Source organism: Manis pentadactyla, chromosome 6 (genome assembly GCF_030020395.1).
Source record: "Manis pentadactyla isolate mManPen7 chromosome 6, mManPen7.hap1, whole genome shotgun sequence".
Classification (NCBI taxonomy): Eukaryota; Metazoa; Chordata; class Mammalia; order Pholidota; family Manidae; genus Manis; species Manis pentadactyla.
In genome coordinates, this window is record NC_080024.1 from 4,397,597 (window position 1) to 4,420,533 (window position 22,937).

General features: G+C 43.3%; 1 protein-coding gene across 12 annotated transcripts in view; it reads right to left on the reverse strand.

Moving 5' to 3' along the window:
* The window catches only part of AGAP1 (ArfGAP with GTPase domain, ankyrin repeat and PH domain 1), a 523,790-nt gene that overhangs the window by 160,200 nt on the left and 340,653 nt on the right, over positions 1-22,937 (reverse strand). For 11 of the 12 annotated variants that reach the window (XM_036901061.2, XM_036901059.2, XM_036901063.2 and 8 more), the window contains one exon: positions 11,154-11,322. In XM_036901061.2, coding sequence (XP_036756956.1) covers positions 11,154-11,322 — 169 coding nt within the window. Of the gene's footprint in view, positions 1-2,051; positions 2,805-11,153; positions 11,323-22,937 lie in introns of those variants that run through there. The other variant, XM_057503397.1, reaches the window with a different exon arrangement.

The window sequence follows — 22,937 nt, forward strand, 5'->3', positions numbered from 1 at the left end:
ACCAGAGAAGAAAGAATGCACAGAGTCCAGACCCAGTTATAACAGAAAATTAATCACTACTAAATACAACATCATGGCCATGCTCCAAACAAAAAATCCTGGAATTAGACAGTTCATGGTGATTTCCTAAAATGTGGAAATAGCTCATTTTACTCTCATTTCTCCCTGTTCTGATGGTGATGCCCAGGGAGGAAAAAATGGGAGTTTACTTTGTTGCACACATTTCTTAAAACTTATCTTGCAAAATTATACAGATATACAAATAACATACAAATAATGTAAATTAGATGTCTAGCAAAATCTCATGTACTAGATCAACTCATTATTGAACATAAACTTACATTTTCTTTCCTTATAAACACAGAGATGGGACTTCATATGGTTTCCTAGCCATTTCCTCATGTTATTCCATAATCTCCATAGTAATTTTATGTATGAATTATTTTATATATGATTATTCATATAATAATTGTACTGACTTGATGTAGACAATTTATACTGAGATAGTCCTACTTCTGGATAGTTTTGGTTGTTTTTGACTTCTCATTATTATAAACAACACCACAAAGGACATCATTTACTCTAGATTTTTCCTTAGGACAAAATCCCAGAAGAGTTACTACAGGATCAAACAGCATTAACATCTTTTTGACTCATGATATGTGGGCTAGAAGAAGATGGAACCTGGGTATCTTGAGACAGTTCAGTTCAGAATTTTTAAAATGGATCTGATAATAATGACGAAGATGCTGATGAAGAAATGGTGATACTAATGGTGATGCTGATAAGATGCCCCATGTGGTCAATATTAAGGGTCAAAGTAAAGCACTTTCTAACTGGGAAGCTTCTGAAGATACTTGTTATTAATTTCACCAATAACGAGTTTTCCTTTTCTCTACAGTTTATTTTTTAGCCAAAATCGAAATGTTGATATTGCTGATTTTGTTTGTCTTTAAAAAACTAAAAGGTCTGAACGTTTCTCTTATGTTTCTCTCGTGGAGGTGTCTCTGCATGTGTAAACCACTCATGCCATTTGCCTCGTATCTGTGTTTTGGTGGTGTGCTCACCATCACTTTGCATGAGTCTACACACTCACTCAATTGATGGTATTTCTTGACCAGCTACTACACTGATCGGTAGAGTGCTTAGCTTTGGGACAGCTCAGTGACAACTCCTACCACACTCAGCCTTCCAAAATGCCAACGCTGTTATGGTTATGCCAAAGCTGTCCAAGGTACAGTTTATAGAAGGAATGAAATAAATAAATCATGTACCTGGGACAGGATGCAAAAGATGGATAAATGACACAACCTGCTAGTAAGGAAAGGTGCACCAGAGAACCTGTGACCTGCTTACAATCCCATTGCTGGGTTACTGCTCCACCTGGGAGATGGGCATAATTTGGTCTGGGCACAATTTGAGAAGAAAATATTAAGCACATCAAAAGATATGGTCTCATTTAAGTGACTATATTTAGAAATATGCTTAAATTTTCCAAAGACAGACTGCTTTTTCCAGCTATTTGGCACACTGATCACTACAAGTATGATACCTGCAAAACTCATCCTGCACATTCTTATCTGCCTAGGGAACACTTGCTACTCCAGATTCTGCCGAGTTCATGGACAGCACCTTCATACTGCTCACTTATGCCTCATCTCCGCAGTGTTTATATAGTGCTTGCTTAGCTACGATATGGGTATGGCTTATATGACAATACAGTGATAATGAGGTATGGCAACACTGCACAAAAAGAAAGTAAGACAAAGGATTTCCTTGTAAGCAATGTAGTAAGATGATAGCATCCATGTACTGATGTTTTATAAAATATAAAGTCCAAGGTGTCCACATACCATTCTCCAGTTCCCATTTGGAATTACACTTCAGGTATGGCTTTCAACTATTTTATTTTCCCTTTTCCCATGCATAATAGTCCCATCTTTAAAAAGCCTTTTTCCTTGGCAGCACGGTTGGGAGGGCAGATCTCTCTGGCTGCCACCAAACTCTAATCCCTGGCAGGAGGAAGCCAGTTTACCCTCGGAAGTGCTCACCTGACTTCTTTCTCTCCATCTCAGTCCTCATTAAATCATCTTTTGTCTCAACAGAGAAGGCGGGCTGCTTGATTGAGGGTCAGGACGTCTTGAGGTCTTGCCCTCACTAGGAATATTCCAGAAAGATGAATGTTCTCTGCATGAGTGTTAACTACAAAACATTGGGCCACAGAGTTCGGAAATAGCAAGTATCACGACTACTTTGGAAAGTTCTACTCTGCCAACATGGGAACAGAAATGTAGCAAGTTGGCCAATCATGGGCTGGGCTAGGTCACAGAATGGCCCTTTCCCAGGACTCAGGTTCCAGGCAAAGCCCAGGCCAGCAGGCAGCTGGCTTCCTGAAGGCCATGGGGACAATTTACCGAGGTACCTTCTCGGCATCCTATTCTTTCCTACAGCTCTTCCCACTCTGGCTATTTTCCTGGTCTTGAACATGTCATGTCAACAGCTGGACACTATTTTTCACACTTGTGACAGGGGAAAAGCAAGTTTCTAAACCAACTTTTATTTACTTACAGGGATATCTGTTGCCATAGAGATGGACAGCTCAGTGCCTCTAACATCCCTCTTATATTTTCAATTGAAATCATCACGGATCGAGGAGCTTTTGTCAGTTCTTACAGAAAAGAACACTCCACATAGACTGCAAATAATTGAAGATTTCCTTAAAATGGAAAGTATGATTTGGATTTATATTTGAACTGAACCCCAGTGATCTTGACCACAGAATGCTAAAAGGGAGGAGCTGTGATCTGAAAGAAACCAAACAATACTTATCCTCAATATTTACCACATACATTTTACATGATGGGCAATACTCAGTAGTGTTCAGTTAATGAAAAAAATAATTGCTAGGTCACGAAAGCAGGAGTAGATAACAAAGAAAGAGAAATAATGGTCTATGCCTCAAGGAGCTTACAGTTTAATGATGGAAACACGATAGCACACATTTGCCTAAATCTCAGTGGGAGGAATGTATAGATACAGAAACTTCCAACAGTAAGAATGCATTTCCCATAATAGCTAAAAATGCCCCAGCTCTTCTAAGAATAAAATAATAATTTTAGTGTCCTTTTAATTTCGGATGTAGCTAACTTCCAGAAATTTTAGTCTTAGAGAAACCCCACACAGTATTTATGTTTTTTCCCTAAAAATAATGAATTGTTAAATAGCCATCCAAACCTACTCCAATCAAACCCGCTTTATGGAAGTAGATGTCACATGATACTGATTTTTGGATTATTATTTAGCAAAATAATTCTCAACCAGGAAGGTTATTGTTTCCAAGTGTTCTACCAAGTCGCGACAAGGGTGTTTAGCAAAAGCACTCAATGTACCTATCAGAGGACCAGTGACCCACAAAGTCCAAAGTGTGGGGTATTAATGGGAGACCAAGGCCCTGAGGTTCCAGGGGGCCCGTGTCCTGAGACCCGGGAGCAGACAGACACATGCATCGGGTGCAGCTCACTCAGTACTCAGAACACATGCTGGAGTTATTCAAATGTTTTCTAGACCATTTGAAACTAAACAAAGAAAACTTTGCTTCTAGGAGACAACAACGGATCTAGTTTTGATGTGGCGTTATTTTTTTTTTTTAATAGCTATTACCACTGTAACAGCAGCTCAGCAGCTCGGCGTCTGCAGTGTGAGCAGTTTTGATAAACAGCCTCTGCGGGCCACACAACGGGGATAATGTATCCTTAAGTACCGCCAATGAGCTGCCATTCTGCACAGCCAATTACTTCTGTGCGTCTGTCACTCAAAGGAAAAATGACTGAGCCCATTAGATCAAACCTTTGTCACGGCTCCTAATGCACTCTTAGGCCTCATTAATCTCCCGGAGCAGCGGCAGAGCCGCCGGTGTCTCATCGCCTCCCCCGAACAGGCCCACGCGAAGCCTCTCGTCTCCCCCCCAAGTGCACCGCGTTAATCAAGCTCTCCTTATTACCCCAGTCCTGTCACGGCGGAGCGCGCTCCCTCTTAAATGCTCTCATTATGACCCATCTTTAGAGCCGGCTAAGTGGAAAAAAAAAAGAGAGAGAGGGAGAGAGAGAGAGAAAGGATGGGAGAAAGAGGAGAGGAGAAAGCAAGTCCGATCGCATTAATATTCATGACAATAATTAGTATTCTAGGTCACTGAATATTCATGCTATTAGTTTGGTTTTTTATGGGTTTGCTGCATGTCCTGATTACTGAAGTGTGGAGGAAAACAGCATGGTCGGGACTTCAGACGGCAGCGGCGGTTCGATCCTCAAAACGCACTGAGATCCCTGCCCCCCACCCCAGAAAACCGGCCTCCACCCCCCGACGGCTTTCACGTCGCGAAGCCGCGGGGGGCCCGACGTCGGGGGGCGGGGAGTGGAGAAGGGGGAGGGCTTCCCCTTACAAAGGTCCGAGCATCAATCCGGCAGGGACGGAAACATATTCAGGGCTCCAAATACCCAACAAAGACACCTCTTAGGGAAACAAGCTATCTGTCATCTCAGACAAAACATCGTCATCATGAGATACGGACAACATGGGAATAAAGAGATGGGGGGACCCCGAACTGGAGCGGCGCACCCTACGGAGATCGCAAGGTCCCGAGGAGCTCTTCTCCTGCCAGCAGGGATGCTGTCCACAGCGGGCGTGACTTTCTTAAGTCTAACCATTGTGTCTACTCAAAGGCTCTATAAACAAACACTTTATGGCATTTAACAAATGAATTAAAAAACAACTTCTCTCCCCTCTTTCTTCTTTTTCTTCACCAGTGATAAGCACAATCATTCTGATGGATTCTTGATACAATTCCGGAGTCTCCTGAGCCAAGCTCTGGAAAGGCAGTGTGTGTTATCCTCACAAGAATGGTGGTACCGACTCTCCCCATCTTACAGAGGAAGCTGAGGTCTGGAGAGATACCTGCTCAAGGTCCTAGGATGGAAGAGATGGGATTCGATTTAGTGCTTCTGACTCCAAAGCCCCAACCGCTAGCCATTACGTTTTACTGTTCTCTACTTAAATGTCAAAGTAACTGTCAGAGTTGATACAACTCTGCACTCAGTCATATGTGGATATAATTCTTCCAAACGAGCTTGGCCAAACACTCACGTCAGAAAATATTTTTGACCACCTTCCAGGGAAATGTATTTGAAATTACAGTTGGGTAGGGTCTCTAAAATGTGCTTTTGGTGGTTTTCCATTAGAATGACAACGCAGATTCTATGCCAAAGGAGCAGGAATGGAAGGCACTGCCATGGGGATGCGGAGTGTGTGACCTTGGAGGATGGGGAAGATGTAATGGCGAAGGGAATTTAACCAGTCCTGAATAGATAAATAGCTTTTGGATTCTTTTACTTTTTGCTGGGGTAGATGCTTAAGTAACTTTTTCAAAAAACCATTGAGAAAGAAATGTTCTATATCCCTGTATGTCATCTAACAATGTCTTTTATTCTACCTTCATACTTGAGATAATAGTTTGGCTCTGCATAGGCTTTTAACTTCAAAGTTATTTGTCCTTAGAAGGGGATTCTCCCATTGTCTTCTAGTATGTGGTGTTGCTCTTGAGAGAAGTTTATAGTCCATGAGAGTTCTCTTCCCTGGTAGATAATCTCACTCTTCTATCTTGGATTCTTTTTTTGTGGGGGTGGGGGGGATTTTGTTTATGTGTATAATAGCTTCCTCTCTCATCCAACTTGATACTTATCGCTTCAGATGGGAAGACACTGGCATGTCCTTCATCACCTCTAGTATATTTTCTTCTGTTATATCTTTGATTACCAAGTTAGCCATATTGTTTATAGTATTTAACCAATCTATTGGATTTTTAATTTTTGAAAACTTTTAAATTTCCAAGAACTCTCTCCCCAGGTTTTTCTCATAATCTTTTGTTTCCTTTTATGGATACAATAATCTCTTAAATCTTTTTGATGATAACAGTTAGCTTTCCTCTTAAATTATTTTACTGCAAATTACCTTTCTCTAGGATCAGCTGTCCTTTGATTTATCACAGACCTTCACATTTTTACTGTTGGTTTTCACAAACATCTTGGGTGTCCATTCACACTTATGAATAAGAGCATGTGGATTGGCAGGCAGGTGCAGGGGCTTTCTCTGCAGACTGAGCAGGTGTGTGGCACATGCTGAGCAGGCAGGCACACTTCAGACATGTCCCTCATGGGCAGCGCTGCCTTTCCTTGCCATTTATTTATGCTTCCCTGTGACTGTGCAGAATCTGAGCATCCCAATCTGAGTTTCCTTTTCTTTCATGCATCAGCATCTACATCAGGAGCTGTGCCCTCTCCAGCTGCTTCTCTCTGGGTGGTGTTGGTAGCAAGGATACCACTGGCCAGCTCTTCTTGAATGTGTCCTTCAGCCCCCTCTGCCTACACACCACAGCTGCCCAATGGAGCACAGAGCCACCCACTGTCACTGCAGCTCTTCTGCTCTGGTTAACTTGCAAGCCCCCAAATGAGACTAGGTCATTTATCAGTACACAAGATAGCTACTTTGGCAATGTGTCCTTCCCCCTTTTCTGTAAGTCCATGGCAAAACTGGACATTAAGATCATCACATTTCCAGCATTTTATGTGTGAAATGCAACCAACATTCCAGGGCTGGCAAACCGCTCCCCAATACTAGGAATAACTTAAGACTCCACCCCACCACCAGCAATTTTCTATCCAATTGCTGCTTTTGTTCCATTAGCATTGAATACCAGCTCCAGTGGTCTTGTTTGTGTGTTTGCTTAATCTTCTGCCTCCTCCACCCCATGGAAGGAGGGTCTTGCACTGTCTCCCCAAATCTCCAGAGCACTCACCAGAGCTGGGCACGCAGCAGACTCAACAGTGATGGTAAGTGAACGGAACAGGAAGCAAAGCAATAAGGCAGCCAAGTCATTAAACCGGTTGGTAGAAACTAAACGTCAATGTGACATACAGTGAGGCATTTTAAAATTTGAAATATGCAATGTATTATGCCTATATACTAGAAAATCAAGAAAAAATATCCAGTTATTCCAACTACCAAGAGTTCAATAAGATGATAGATATGAAAAATATGAAAATTAGGAGTCTCTTATTTCTTACCAATGAGATGATGTAATAGATACACCACCCTCCCCCCATATAAACAAACAGAATGGATTAAAAAGACACATTCAGGATCTAAATGAAGGAAAGTGTTTATGGAAAGATACATATTAAGTTTGAATAAATAGGGAAAAAATTATTTACCATGATCAGAAACTCAATATAGTAGAGATGTCAGTTCCTCCACAATTAATTGACAGGTTAAAAGCAATGCCAATTAGACTCACTGTGGGATTATTTTTAAGGGGAAGGGGAAGGTTTCAAGTTATCTTAAGTTTATTGAAAAAAAAATAAATGGGTAGTACTAGCCAAGAAAAACTATAAAATAAAACATAACTATTAAACTGTGTTATGCTTCCAGATATAAACTGTATCATAAATCTAAGACAATGTGGTAAATCCACATAAGGTAAGACAATGTGGTGGAAACAGGTCAATACAACAGATTCACGAGTCCAGAAACATAGCTAATTTGACTAAATGAGTTAATGGTACAACAAATAGAATAAACAGGGAAAAGAAACAGTCCAACAAAGAGAGAAAGGACAACTATCTGAGTAAAAAGTTTAATTAGATATTTTGCATATAAAAGACCCAAACAAATTAAAGATAGATTAGACATTAAGTATAAAAAAAAAGGGAAAAAGAACAATAAAACTGCAAAACTCAGAGAGACACACACACACATATATATATGAATTGTGGTCTGATTCAGGATTATTAAAGGCTTTCTAAATATCTAAAGTAGAAACTGCAGAGATGAAGACTTATGACTTGATTATATGTTATAAAAGGGGAAACCTCTATATGTAAATAAGACCATAAAATTTAAAAAGTAATTAACTGGGGTAACATACACAAAATAAATTATAAAGTGTTAATAACCTTAATATACAAAGAGTTCTTACCTATCAATAAGAAAAAAGCAAGCACCCAGTGCAAAAATGGACAAAGGATACATCTAAACAATTACAACATAAGAAATAGGTATGACCAATAAATATGAAAGGCTCAACCTAATTACTAATTAAAGAAATCCAAATAAATAAAGCATGAAATATTTTTATTGCTTATCAGATTAGCATAGATTCTAAAAATGATTATAGCAGTGTTAGCAAGTGTATGGGGTTGAAATCCACTCACTTCATTGAAGGAGGAGTATTTTATATAAAACCTTTCTAGAAATTACCTTAGAAATATGTATCAAGAATCTTACATATGTCTACATCCACTGACTGAGTCACTTCACTTATGGACACTTACTCTTAGACAATACTAAGTGTTACGCACAAAGATTTAGGTACATGCATGTATCAGGTCTATATAAATGGTAAAGTTACCAGAAAGGAAGGCACAAAACCTTACCTACTTCAATAAATTGAGATAAGAATATGAATAAAAAAGAAAAGGAATAAAAAGAAACAAACATTTCTAGTTTATGCAGTGCTCCAAAACAAAATTTTGAGCAGAGTTCAAATAAGTCAAGAATGAAGAGTAAGGTTAATGGCACATTAACTTCTTTGGTGAAGAGCTCCAAAATTATACTGATTTTACAAGTCCATCACTGGCTTTACTGCACATGAAATCTGCTGTGCTGGAATGCTTCACGTGAGCGAGCACTCCATGGCCAACGGACTAGAGGGTCACTCTTCCCAGACACCAGCTGATGACAGCACCTGCCCGCTTGGACGAGGCTGCCACACCCGAGTGCTGCTGTGACCATGAGGCACTTCCTTCCCTAAAAGTGGTCCTGTGCTCCTGCGGATGTCACAGCCCCACTTACACACCCCTACTTGTGATCCAAAGAAGAGGGAAAACCGACCCGGCTGCCTTCAAGGGGGATCAACATGGCACAGGGTTGAAAGGATGTGCTGTTATCACCTGAGGGGGTGACCATGGAAAAGGGATTTCAGTTGTGCCCCAAATCCTCCCAGTGGGCCAACAGCAAGGGTCTGAGAGAGAAAGACACTGGGCACTAAACACTCATTCCCTTCGCCGAGGCCCAAGACATAACCTGCTCCGTAGGATGTGACTGGGTTTACTGTCATTTTGTATTTTCTATTTATCCAACACTGCATTTTCTTTGGGATAACAAGTGGCGGTTGAGCTCCAAGGAAAACAAGTCTCAAGATCAAGAAATTAAACCTCCAAGCCTTACGTATCCAACACCTGTCCGAATCATCAGGGCTGCTCCCTCATTCTATGTGCCTGGCAAATTCCCATCCTTTCTTCACACCCCACACAGGCCTGTCCCAAGCCCTGGCACACGGCCCAACTCCTGGGGAAGAAACTGATCGCATGACCGCTGGGCCTTCACGCCCCCTTACGCACCCCTGTGCCAGCCAGCTCCACTGCGCTGCATCTACTGGTCTACCAGAGGGTGAGATTCCTGAGGGTGGGGATTATGTCTTGATCTTCCGTGTCCCCAGGGCCCAGGACCATGCCTGGTACACATTAGAAATTCCATCAGTCTGCTGCCTTGAATAAACAAATGGACAGAAGTGACGTGATGGCCTAGAACAGGAACCAGGAAATGATCTGGTGCCAAGATGACTGCCTTGTATAAAAGCTCTGGAGGTCAGGGACTCCATAGCCACAGCACACACAATTCTTGGCACAGAAAAAGTGTCAAATACATATTTTTAAAAATAAATGCATAAACACAAAGTAATAAAGACATGAGCTTTTCATTTATTATAGAAATTTTCTTTTCCTTTGTCACTTCTTTTCTCCCTTCCTATCCCATAGAATTAGCACACCATCCTGAAAAGGGAATTTCATGTATGTCTTGGAAGGAAGGTCAGCAGGTCACAAGAGACCTTGTCACTTTTCTAAAGTGAATTGTCTCTGTTAGCAGAGAGCCTGGTTTCCTTCTGATCAATGTAACAGCTGATGCTTGTATTATACTTTATGAGTTTCCCAGCACATTGTTAGATTTTGTCTCACCTGCCACCACACCTTGGTGACATGCGCAGGCCAGAAAAGCTCAGCCTAACGTGGTGGAAAAAGCACAGTTGAGTTCCCTGCCCGATACCACTTGGCATCGTGCAGAAGAACCCAGGACCCCAAATTCTGGCTTCTTTTTATCACTCTGTGATAAAACCAGTGTCACTTATGCCACAGAACTGAGGGGTGGGCACCTTCCCTCTTTAAAAGCACTTAACATTTCAGAAAGGGGAAAATGCAGCATCTTTAAGAAGCAGAGATTATATGCTAGAAATGACTGAAGAACAGAATTTTATTTTGCAGACTGTAAATAGGTCAGAAAGAAGAAAGGGACACTTTGCTGGAGAAGACAACTGAAGGCATCCCCGATACTGAGGAGTTTGCTTGCGTTAGTAGGACTCAAGCAGTTCTTAAAGCCTTTTCTCTGACAAGCAACCACGGGAAGGTTAAAGCCAGAGTGTGATCATCCGCAAAGGCTCCCAGGCAACAATGAACCATGACATTTTGAATGTCCTGCAAAATGCACACAAAGGCCAGGAATTCTACACACATCTACCTGAGACAACATTAGCTTTCTCTGATCCTGAATTAAAAAGCAAATTCTTCTATCAAAAAGATGACTAAAGTTGTGTTAAAGAATGACATAATAGTTACAATATAAAACAGAGAGAATTTACATTTTATGTAAGTCCAGGGGTTTCCTTTAAATCTTGCTCCGAATGGGGTTTCCACTTCTATATGCTTGGTCACTACGACTTTGTTAATATGAATCCTTAATGCTTTAACAATGAATTCATGTTGTTCAACATGTCCTTACGTTCAGCCTTAAATCCTTGATCATGTGTAAAATCCTACTGTCAACTACCCAGCTCTGGGCAAACCTAGGGGTTCAGTTTGGGCCACCATCTGCATACTGGCAGCCACAGAACCCACGGGTGTGGAGGCAACTCTTATCCACAGGAGAGAGGCGGTTTCCAGGCCTTGATTTACAACGTGATGGTGACTGTCTACACTAAACCTAAAAAGCTCGACACTGCTCCTCAGCCAGCGCCATCCGTCCTCGTCCCTGCACATCTGCTGTAAGCTTACCTGAATTTGGCGAGATGTGTAAACTGCTCATGTCCTTGGAGAGGCCATTGGTTTTAGGGCTGGAGATGGGTGCGCAGGCCGACGTGGCTCGGGGTGGCCTCTTCCCTGGGACTTTCACAGTGGTTCGCAGAAGATCAATCTCTTTACCGTGAACATTCTGCATGTAATCCTGTTCAAAATGTTAAACATCCAAGAGAGATTAAAAAGGAGACCTTTTACCATCTAGGACACAAGGTTCTATTAGACATGAGCTGTAACCCTATGACCCTTCCAGTGGGGCAGGCACTTTAAAAACAATGGTTTTTTTTGATCTGTGTGTCCTGGTGGCACCAGCATCGTGTGTGTTGCAGTCAGAGCCCTGCCTGTGTCCTGAACTAACCCAGGCCCTGGAAACAGAAGGGGACAGAGTAAATGCTTCCATCAAGGGGGATTAGAAACGACCTGGAGAAAATACATATACACACGAAATCATACTTTAGGAATTGTTGCTTATCAGATGGCACATTAGGAGCCCCGGCTCTTCCTCTAAAGGTTTAGGTGAAATCCCGTGCAGTAGGGAACTATTTTGTAACAAACTTTCTATCTCAGATGGCAAAATCGTTACCATCTAGGTGAAAAAGGAGCTGTTTGGTGGGAACTCTGGTGGAAACTCTAAAAGGTGAAGCATTTTATTAAAGACCAGGAAAATGAGACATCAGTGGTATGGTGCTGGTAAAACACGGAGCTCATGGATGGATGTGTAACAGTTGGGTGTTACTAAAGAAAGAGTATCATTCGCACTTAAGTACCATGTTTCTCCCAGTGGCTTCCTGTGCCCAGTAAAGCATCGCTGTCCTCACAGTGGAACTGAATGGCTGGCAGTCATCAGAGAAGCACAAGGAGGCCTGGGTGCTCTCAGCACAGGTCACCTGATAACCCAGCAGCTCACCATGGAGTAAGCGATGCCGAGGGATTGGCTGGTGGGTGGGGAAAGGGGAGAAAGCACCCGACAGCCCGGGTGAGGGGCCTGTTGGTGAAGCAGGAATTACTGACCCTCTAATGCATTTTTTGGACAATAAGCCCCCTAGTCTTTGTAGACATATTAAACTGACCTCCTACATTAGGAGAGGATGTATTATAAATCACTCTTGGGTAAATAACATTTTGAGTGTTTTAAGACTAATCAGGAAATGGAATGAACAGCTTTCCTCCTTGGCAGAATCTTGGTGGATTCCTTTTAGAATATAAAGGGAATAAAACCAATAAGCCTGTTAGTTTAAGCAGTGAAGTTCTGGTCAGAGTATTTTAGAAGAAATGACAAACCAGTTTGTGGGCTGCAAGGACCCAGGGGGATTCAGGAAGCGAGCTATTTGCTTTTAACTACCAACCACCAAAGTCAACCGATAGGCAGAGGGAACTAAACAGCTCTAGGGGCAAAGCGCTGAGTTCCCCAGCCTGCGGGATGAGCACAGTCAGCCCAGGGGTACAGAGAGTGGCATGGAAGCCAAGAGAAATAGGCCTCCTGGGCTTCTGGAAATAGGCTGTGGATCTTTTTACTGCAGGACAACATCCACATTCCAGCAGGTGAAGGTGCTGAGCAGCAGCCGGTGGTTACCAAGGAGCAGGTATTTTGCTGACAGAAAGAATGACACAAAAAGGGACCTGAAGTACGAGATTCCCACGCGGGGGAAGGAACCCAAATGTGGGCCCTTGGGACAGAGGGAGAAGAGCTGCCCTCTCTGCCATCTGCAGGAGGGAGGGCCAGCCTCGAGTGTCAAAAGCAGAGACCTCGCCCTGAAACCTAAGCAGTCGGAGGTGGGGCTGCACGGGAGCCCACCCAGACTCGGGGAGAGGGTGGAGGAATTCTCTCCGAAGAAGGGCAGAAGAGAGACTCGGTGACGCGAGGCCACGGCCGCGCTGGGGAGACGTTCTCAAGGAGAAACACAGGAGCCCGGAAGGTCCGCCAAGCACCAGCCCAGGAGGGAAGGATGCCTCAGTCTCCAGTTACTTTCTAAGGACAAAACTCAGACGGCCAATTCTTGGTGCAGAAAAGCAGCTCAAAAAGCCGAGCCAGACCCAAGTGGAATGGGGTCTGAAGACAAATGTTGGAAGGATCAGATGCTGCTTCACTGACCAGCCCTGCAGGGGAGGGAGGCCGGGCTTTCATCGGGAGTCGATGAGCCACCCAGAAAAATGTGGGCACCTGCATGTCTGCTTGTCAGCCCCGGGAGGCAGGAGAGGAGCAGAGGCGCTGACACGTGTTGGGCACTTAACCTCCAGGGCTCAGGGACGCCTGATGCCTCAGGCAGGCTGGCTGGGTTGGCCACAGCCATCTTGGAGGAGAGTCGGCCTGGGTTTGGAGAAGGCAGGGGGTGTACCCAGCTGGGAACAGACAGAAGACTCCAGACAGAAGTCAAGATGCTTGAAAAACTCCCTAAAACATAATCAGCCATGGAAAAATCTGTGATTTTGAAAAGATGTAGACCAAAGATGGAAAGGAAGTTATGACCTTTATTTGGACGGAAGGGTAGAGCTGATTTTAAGAAATTAGGAAGTCTCACGTCAAGCTCAGTGTGTTAAGGATGGTGAAGGCAAAGCACATCTAAGAGGGAACTGATCTTTGGTTCGGGTAGAGCTAAGGGTCAAGGTCATTAAAAATAAAAAGATTGTTATTAAGTATCTTTAATTTACTTCCATTAACATCCACTGAAAATATACAAACCCAAATTTCAAAATCAAAATTAAGCCTTGTAAATAATGAACTCCTTCTGGCACGGCTGCTTCCTTCAGAAATGGCAACTTGCTAAAACTTTCTTCTTTAATGCCAATTCTTAACAAATTAAAATACAATAACAGGAGTGTAATTGAGCATTTATTGCTTATGGGCTCTAAAATGAGGCTAATCAGATAGTGACTAAGCCTCAGCATGGGCTCTTTTTAATAGGCATGTTTTACCATACAATAACCAGGATATTTTATTTAAAATTATTACAGAAATGTACCAAGTGTCTGCTCTTTGGATTTGAGCACGGCAAAGGGACACGTTTATCTTCGGCTCAGCATGTAACAGGGGAATCTGTTTCCCTCCTGACTTAGACACTGAAACTTCAGAACTAGTTCTAAAAAAATCAGAACATAACACTTGGCAATTCCTACAACTCAAGACGTAAATTTTTACAAACTTTACGAAATGCATTCCTGATCCATGAAGGCCCTTTGACGTGGTGCTTCAGAAACAGGTGGAATGTAACACACCCTGCTCTGTGGCTTCTGGTTTCTCCCAGGAGAAACAGACACTGAGTTTTCTGTTTTTGAAAGAAGTCATCCTTTTCATCTCTCCCCAGCGTGGTGCTTGAGGAATTAAAGCGAGAACTGCTAAACAATGTCGCCTCCTCAGAAGTGGGATCTGCCGCCTGATGAGGAAGGGACCTTGCAGAGTAAACTAAAGACAGGGAGCTTGATTTTGATATGCAAATGCTACAGATACTACCCTTGTCCCTGTTCCTTGTAGAAAATGCTGATCGATGATAAAAGGGGAAAAAACCCTTTAACAAGGCATGAGGGTAATTCAAAGCCAAGTACTTTTAACAGCACTTAACAAGTCCCTGGGGCCCACTCAAGAGCCAGGGCCCCCAGAGGTGCCGTCTCCTGCCCCTCAACAGCTTGGAAAAGTAGTAATTGCAAAGCTATTTGCATTTTTCTTCTCAAGTTGTCCGTGCTCATCCTGCGCATTATTTTCTTCCAGGCAGGCGCAGGAGCAAAGGGACCCGCTCCCAAAGTGTGGATAGCGCCGGAGCTGTGCACCCTGTCCCCCTGCAACCCGCTCCTGCACCTTTGCCTTCCCTTGTTTTTTACATTTCGCTCCTAATTATGTTGCATCTATTGCCGTACACTTAATTAGCTGCATTAATGTGATTTCTTTTCACATAGTCAAGCAATTAAGAGCTATGATTGAGTTTCATTCAATTAGCCTCAACAAACATGCTAATTGATGTCCCAGATGCAAATGAAGTGCAATGAGAGAAACCTGCTAGCAATTGAGAGCCGTGTCAGAGACCCACAGCTTTCAGCTTGCTGACAGAAGCACAGCTTAACGTGGCTCCTACCTTCTGTGGGGCTGCCTTCGGAGAGGGCCACGGAGTCATTAGTGCCTCCTCCTTGTACCAGATCCCTCCTGAAAGGGGGAATTAATTGATTCGCTGCTGTACAATGTTGCCCCCAAATTTCTTAGTTATGGGATACCAGGACAAGCAGGTCATCAGCTGGGTAACGTTGCTCTGCAAGGAGAGGGGTGTCCAGTCCTCATGAGAATGCTGCAGAAGCTACTAACAAACACAGGCAGCCTCCCCAGAACTGCAGGGAAAGATGTGCATGGCGTCTCGTCTTGGCGATCCCAGAGCCCTGGGTGCACACAATGGCCTATACAGTTCTCAGTAAATGGTGAGTTCATCTTAGTCAGCTCTGGGGCATTTAGCACTTGAAGTTAAGCTCAAAATACAGCAATCCATCAATAGTCCCTAAAAATACTCACTATATTGATTCTTACTGCCTCCCATCTGGACATGACCTTTGGCTGTCTGGTGAAAGATGGTTTACTTGATATGTTCAAAGGGGTACCAAAAACAGTTAACACAATCTGAAAGCTAAACTGAAATGCATAAACGATACGACTGGCATCTCAACATCAGATCATTAGAATAAAACAGATGGCTTTGAAACTCTACTGTCTTCAAGTACAGATTTAAAAAATGCAATAAACATCACTCCAATTTCACACATACTTTTTAAAAGTATACTGACTCTTCATTTCCATAATTAAATGATGGGAAAAAATAGAGATCTATTTTACAATTAGGTTTTCCAATAAATTCTGGTGTCTAACTGTACATAAATGTCCAGAAATTTATTATTTTATAGTTGTAATATTATGTCTAAGTTAGATAAATGTTAGGACAAACTGATAATTGCTTTGTCTCTTTGCCATAACCAACTTAATGAGGCTTTTCCTCTTTGCATAATCTAGCTTAGTCATCTTCAAAGTGTGGTCCTTCACACCATATCAGGGGGTTTACACATTTGATACTATTTTCAACATGATTTCAAGACATTGTTTGCCTTTTTCTCTGTGTTGAAATTTGCTTTGATGGTGCAGAAGTGATGGTGGGTAAAACTGCTGGCTCAGTAATAAGAACTAAGCCAGTGGCACTGAATTGTGCTAGTAGTCATTATTCATTGCCATGCTCTCTAAATAAAAACAAAAAGAATTTCATTGAAGAATGTTCTAATAAACCAAACCAAAACAATAACAACAACAACAAAAACCCAACTACTGATTTTTTAAGATTTCAACTCTTGAGCACATGTCTTTTTCATTTTCCAGGGGATGACATGGAAAGTATCCGTACAGCATTTCTGCTGCATGCTGAAAGTGGATGGTTCTGTTGCAGAAAAGCACTTTTGCAAATGTTTGAGTTGCAAGCTAAACTAGCCCCCTTTTTCGGTGGGACACATTTTTACTTGAAAGAATGATTATGTCAGACATGAACTATGATCATTCAGTCTTCGGTAATTGGCAGATAGTTTCTTGAAACTGAGTAAAGTGAGCATTACCAGAAAAATAGCTGACAGTATTTGCGGCCAACCATAAAATCTGAGCTTTCCAGCAACAATCAGTATTTTGAAAAGTTGTATCTCTTACCATGAGCTTGACTGACAAGGTTGGTGGTGACACAGATGAATGTGATTTTTGGACACTATATGATAAAGGGGCACCAAATAGTACTACGGTTACAGTAGGTAGCCAGACATGAGCGAGAAAGGGGGCGGGGACTTTGGTTGGTGTTTACATTTGGCTAGATGCTTGCTTATATTCTACAAACTCCATGTAAGCTTTTCCTGTGGGATGTGGACTGAGATTAGAGAAGACAGACTGGCCCAAATCGGCTAGTTCCAACACGGAGGAGAAAATGACCCAAACTTCACCCCCAAATCCATTACCACAGTAAAAACCACTCCCCCCCATTATTAGCATAGTAAAAGTCACACCTCCCCAGGCCATGACTGCTCTGATGGGGACCAAATACAGTAAAAAATCCCTCTGCAGGGTGGGAGGGTGCAGCAAGCTGGAACCCCAGGAAGATTCCACCTGTCCCTCTGAAATCTCCTTTAGTGAATATTCACCTCCCTTCATATAAAAAAGGCTCCCTATTGTTCTCTGCACGACTCCTTCCAGGTCTGCTCATGCCCCAGCTCTCGGACTGTGCAGTCTGTCCTTTCTTTTCAACTCTAACTCTCCAAATAAACTCTTAATGCTCAACAGCTTTTCTGCATCCATTCTTGGATTCTTTCTTGCAACCAGTAGCAAAAGTAGTACATTTGCCTACCTTAGTTAAACAATATTTTTGAAATGACCAATGCAGGATATGTCACATGTATAGGTAAAAGATCAAAGTACAAGACAGTTCACAGGGTTTTAACGTAGCAGAGAAGGGAAAATTTACTGGTTTCGTTTCAGATTCCACACTATGTTTCTAAGTTTTAAGAAACCGTCACATGTCACGTTTTGGTGTAGTATCTGTCCAAGAACATCCACAATGAACTGAAATGCCTCCCTCTTCTAACTAAATACCTATATAAAGCAAGAGTTTCTTCACGTACTTAAATCGAAATAACAGACTGACACAGATTCAAGGCAGAAATAGGACAATCAAACTCTCTTTTTTATTAAGCCAAACATCAAAGAGCTGTGGAAAAAATAAACCAATGCTATTTTGTCACAATTTTACCTTGGAAAGTGTATTTTTCATAAAAATGTTATTCATGTAATAGTATTACTTAATAGGTTATTATTATAAGTGAGTTATATGAATATTTTCAAATTTTGTTTTAATTTCTAAGATGATAAATATCGATAGATATAATCCACAGAAACAAAGCTCTTTTGGGTTCCTCAAAAAATTTTAAGAAGGTAAAGGGGTCCTGAGGCCAGAAGGTTTGAGAACCAATATTCCATCTTAACAGCCACAAAAGAGCCAAGGGCTTACGTGTAGGATTCCACGCGCACACCTGGGGGAGTGCACAGGGCTCCATCTGTACAGAGATATTAGATGGTCTTCAGGCATGTCTCCTCTTGGAGGAAAGGAATGACTCATTATTCCCCATTTTCACTGCACTTCCTCCATATGCAGGTTCAAAGAGGAACAGTAGTTTGTGAAAGTTCTATTTTTAAAAGCCCTTCCTTCTGGGCTCAAATAAAAGTACGTAAGAGAAGCCATTGTTAGACATGCTGCTATTCCCAAACTCCATTTAATACTACTTTCAAAGGAAACTAATCTATAAAGATACAGAATACCATCTATTCAAAGACACCAAGCAAATGTTCACGTCCGACATTTATGAATAATAAACAATAGCCTCATATATAGTCATAGGCACAGAGGAAAGCGACACCCTAAAAATACTGTGAAAATATCATGAAACTATGAAAAATCCTCTGGCCATGTCCTTTCAGGTCACATAACTCAAAGACGACAGCTTCTCCTCCTCGCCAAAGGATCTCAGTCACAATAGCAAGGTAGGAGGCGGCTTCAAGGCAAAAAACCTAGGAGAAAACATTTTATTTCCCAAGACAGTCAAGAGAATTGCAGGGCTTCGTGTTCAGAGCTACCGTCGTAAAGACCACTTGTCTAACTAACGCTTCTAAGACCACAGCGGCGTGGTGTGTGGCGCTCACTCCAGGAAGACGGTACCGGGCAGGCTGGACGTCTACCAGTGACAGAGGCAAAGCCCCGGTCATGACACCTGATTCTTTAATTAATAAATGCCTTTCTGGGCCTGGGCAATTACATAAGGCATGGCAAGAGAGAAGGCTGGGGGGTCAGCGGGGACTTGCTTCACGTACAATAGGGCGCCCTGACGCTACAGCGAGGGCAGAGGCCCCAGCCTGGGTGCTGCAGTGGCTAGCAGCCAACATGCGTGGGCTAAGGTCCAACAGTCCCAGGGGGATAGGTTATTATAATATAAATCTAAATAGCAGAGAAATCCCAAATTGAATTATGAATATACCTTCTTGCTTGTTGATTGCATCCATTTTGATTGACCCAGTATACTGAGCTTTACACTGCAAGAAAGATTATTCTCATTTTAGGTTAAATTGAATATTCCCCTGGTTGTAACCCATCCATGTTCTGACTTAGACTGTACAAAATGAATGTGTCGGATGTGAAAATGGCTTCATGTCTTCTCACTGCAGGCCTCTTCTAAAGGCATGCACTTCAAGAAGCTGGTGCCATTCCTTGGCTATACAAGTATTTTAGTAATTAAATATGTGTTAAAACAACTGGACCAGTAGTTAGATCTTGGAAACTTTGAGCTACATAGGAACATTTGCCATAATGACATCTGAAACATGACAGCTATCCGAAACTCTAGACATCTCAGGATAAATTTGCTAGTTTATGTATGCAGCACCTAAGAAACAAGATTTTTAAGACTGAAGAGCGTCCACATCTGTCCTCTGTGGTCACTAGTGATTGCAATGCTTCTCCTTCTGCCATTTGCCCCGATGTAGGACAGATAAACTCCCACTTCAGTTTTTGCCCATCACAGAATTTAAAAACTTCTCATTTTAAAACTTCCTCCAGGCCCGTGTGAAGTCTCCCTGCCTACTGTCTCAACGCACCACTTCCACTGGAGTTATTCTGGCTTCCGAAGGTGCCTGCCAAGGTGGTGTAATGTGATCAGTTCATTTCAAACGAATGGCAGGCAATTTACTGAACGCCACAATTTTCTGGTTTCCGAACCTAAGGAGGTCCGCAGAGAACCATGCCTGCTTCCTTCTGGGCAGAGGACTTGCTGTGAGCACCCCAGGCAACCTCTGACTCCCAGGAGTGCGTGCTTGGGGCATGCTGCCTTCATCATTCCAGGTCCCCCGTTTCCTCAGCTTTAAAAATAGGGATGTTAACAGCTACTGCCTCCTGGGACTGTTGTGACGATTAACCGAGGTAATACATGAAGTGCTTGAAAGAGCGCCAAAGCCCTCAACGGGTGACAGCTGTTCCCACTCCTGTCTAGCAAAAATACGGAAATACGTGCCCTTGCGGTGGGTGTGGGCATTTCCTGGGCTGAAGGTGGTGCTCCCACCTGGGGTAGCTCGTGCCCTGGCAGTGGGTGTGGGCGTTTCCTGGGCTGAAGGTGCTGCTCCCACCTGGGGTAGCTCGTGCCCTGGCAGTGGGTGTGGGCGTTTCCTGGGCTGAAGGTGGTGCTCCCACCTGGGGTAGCTCGTGCCCTGGCAGTGGGTGTGGGCGTTTCCTGGGCTGAAGGTGCTGCTCCCACCTGGGGTAGCTCATCTGACGTGATCAGCCGTTAGGAACAACCTGCAAAGCTATTTTTCACTTCCCAGCCAAAAAAAAAAAAAAAGAAGACCTCTGCAAATACACTGCATTTTCTACGTTTTCTCCCCCTCCTCCTCTTTTTGTTTCTTCCTCTTCTTTTTTTTTTTTTGGTGGGGGAGGCAAGGATGTGGCAGTCAGACATTTTTATTGCAAAATGCCGTCTGGAAAAGATGCAAAACGGAATTGCTAAAATGCAAGGGAGAAAAATAAGGGGGAAAAACAAAAGGCCCCCTTCCCTTTGCTTATTGAGTTCAAAGGCATAACACGCAGCCCCCCGCAGCAAATGGGAAGCTACACTAATTTTAAAGCCATAAAACGCTATCAAGTGCCCTGCGGGGCAGGGCTACGCGGAAGCTAGTGGCACCTAAATAAGACATGGTTCATTTACTTCGCAGCTTAGCCTAATGTAATCATCAGCGGATTTTTAGCCTAGAGTTGTAACAGGCAAATAGCCGCTGCCGCAGAGGTGGTGCTCCCAGCCATTGAGGGGGCTGCGGCTAGATTGCTGTTGATTAGAAAATTTTTCAGTTTTGACAAGCACTTAATGAACATAAATCGCACCTCGATTGGTTTCCATTTGGGGCCACAGGCACACCTGAGAAGAAGCAGGCCTTTCCACCTCCACCGCTCCCTTCCCAGCAAGACCTCGGCAACAAGCCGGCAATCAGGTTATGAGCCATGGAGGAAAATATTTATAAAATATAATAATGAAATTCAGTTTCTCAGTAGAAGTGAAAGAACATTTGCTCACGACCCCCCATGTCTGTCCTCTCCCACAGAGAGTTCTTGGGAGCAACTCGCTGTCGGTGAGGAAAATGTACGGTTTTGATTTATTTACCTTTTGTAAGAATTTCTGGTCACAAAGAGTAACATCAAAAAGGCCAAAAATGGAAAACAAAACGATACCAATTGGGTACCAAGGATGGAGTATCACACCTCATAGTGATCAGTGTCCCATCCACTCTTCCTAGAAGCTTAAAGCCTCAAACCACAAGCTTCATGGCTGAATCTGTGTATGTACAGAAACACACATAGATTTTTTTTTTTAATTTAGAAAAGCAAGAATTTTTTCAGTATAGAAAAAAAATAGGTTAGGGAGGATCTAACCTTAGATCTGGTGGTTTGACCGTGACAGAGCAATGAAGACCGGACTTTGGTCTCAGCCCACCTGCCATTCGTCCTGTTCTAGCAACATCAGGGTAACTGGTAGCACTGTGAGCATGCATTTTGACCATTTTATTTGTGAATCTAAACACTTTCCAGACCCGGAGGGTGTATAACATAAGCCAGCAACTCCTTATGCAAAAAGACTCTGATAAAGAACTGAATCCTTGTGTATATGCAATAGGGGTAAATTCAGTAGTTACTTTTTTCTAACAAAAGTTGTAGGTATTCCCTGAAAATATTTATACTGCCATGGCAGTATCATGCTACAGGTCTGAAAACACCAATATATGGGAGAAATAGTTTATTACACAAGCTCAAACTGGTTGGATAAATGCCAAAAGTATTTCCCAGGCCACCCAAAGCACAGGAAGGGACGGCCGTGCCCACCTCAGACAGCACTAGGTGAACCCGGGGGAGCCGTGCGAACAGCCCTGGGTGGTGGTTTTCATAGCACACGGTTCCAGGACACCGGTTGGGCCATGAGCCTCAAAAGTCACTGTGTTCATAACGGGGCCCAGCCAGTTCCCCAGTGGGCCCTGATTCAGGTCGGACATCTTTAACATTCAGCCATCCTCTTCAGCTCTCCTGTGTTGTGGATTTTACATTGAAACCTTAAGCTCTGAAGAGATATTGCACACCCATCATTATGCACAATAGCTGAGGGGAGGCGGCAGCCGAATGCCCGTCCGCAGATGAATGATAAATGAGGTGTGGTCCGGCTACACAATGGAATCTCCCCAGCCTGCAAAAGGGAGGAGAGAGTGACACAGGCTACAACCTGGCTGAGCGCTGAGGGCATCATGCCGACTTACCAAGGCACTCGCAAAATGACGCACGCCGTAGGATTCTACTCGCAGACGTGCTTAGAGTCGCCAAATTCACAGACACAGAAAGTAGAAAGATGGATTCCAGGGTCCAGGGCACCACTGCTGGCTGGACAGAGCAGACCCGTAGATCTGAAAGGTCAGGGGAGGGAGGGCCTGGGAAATCACCGCTGTGAGTGTGACTTCTGACACCTTCCTGGATGGTTCCAGGGAGGAGCGAGGCGGAGACCAAGACTACAGCGGAGAAGAAAAGCTGGCAGAGCAACCAGAGAAACGGACCTTGGAGGGATAAGGGACCCCACCTGCTGCCCAGTCCAGCACTCATAGAGCAGCCACCATGGTACGGGCGGGGCCATCCACACCGGCAGCCGCTGCTGCAGGCTCCCAGCCCCCAGCCCCTTCCACCTGCACACTGGAAGGAA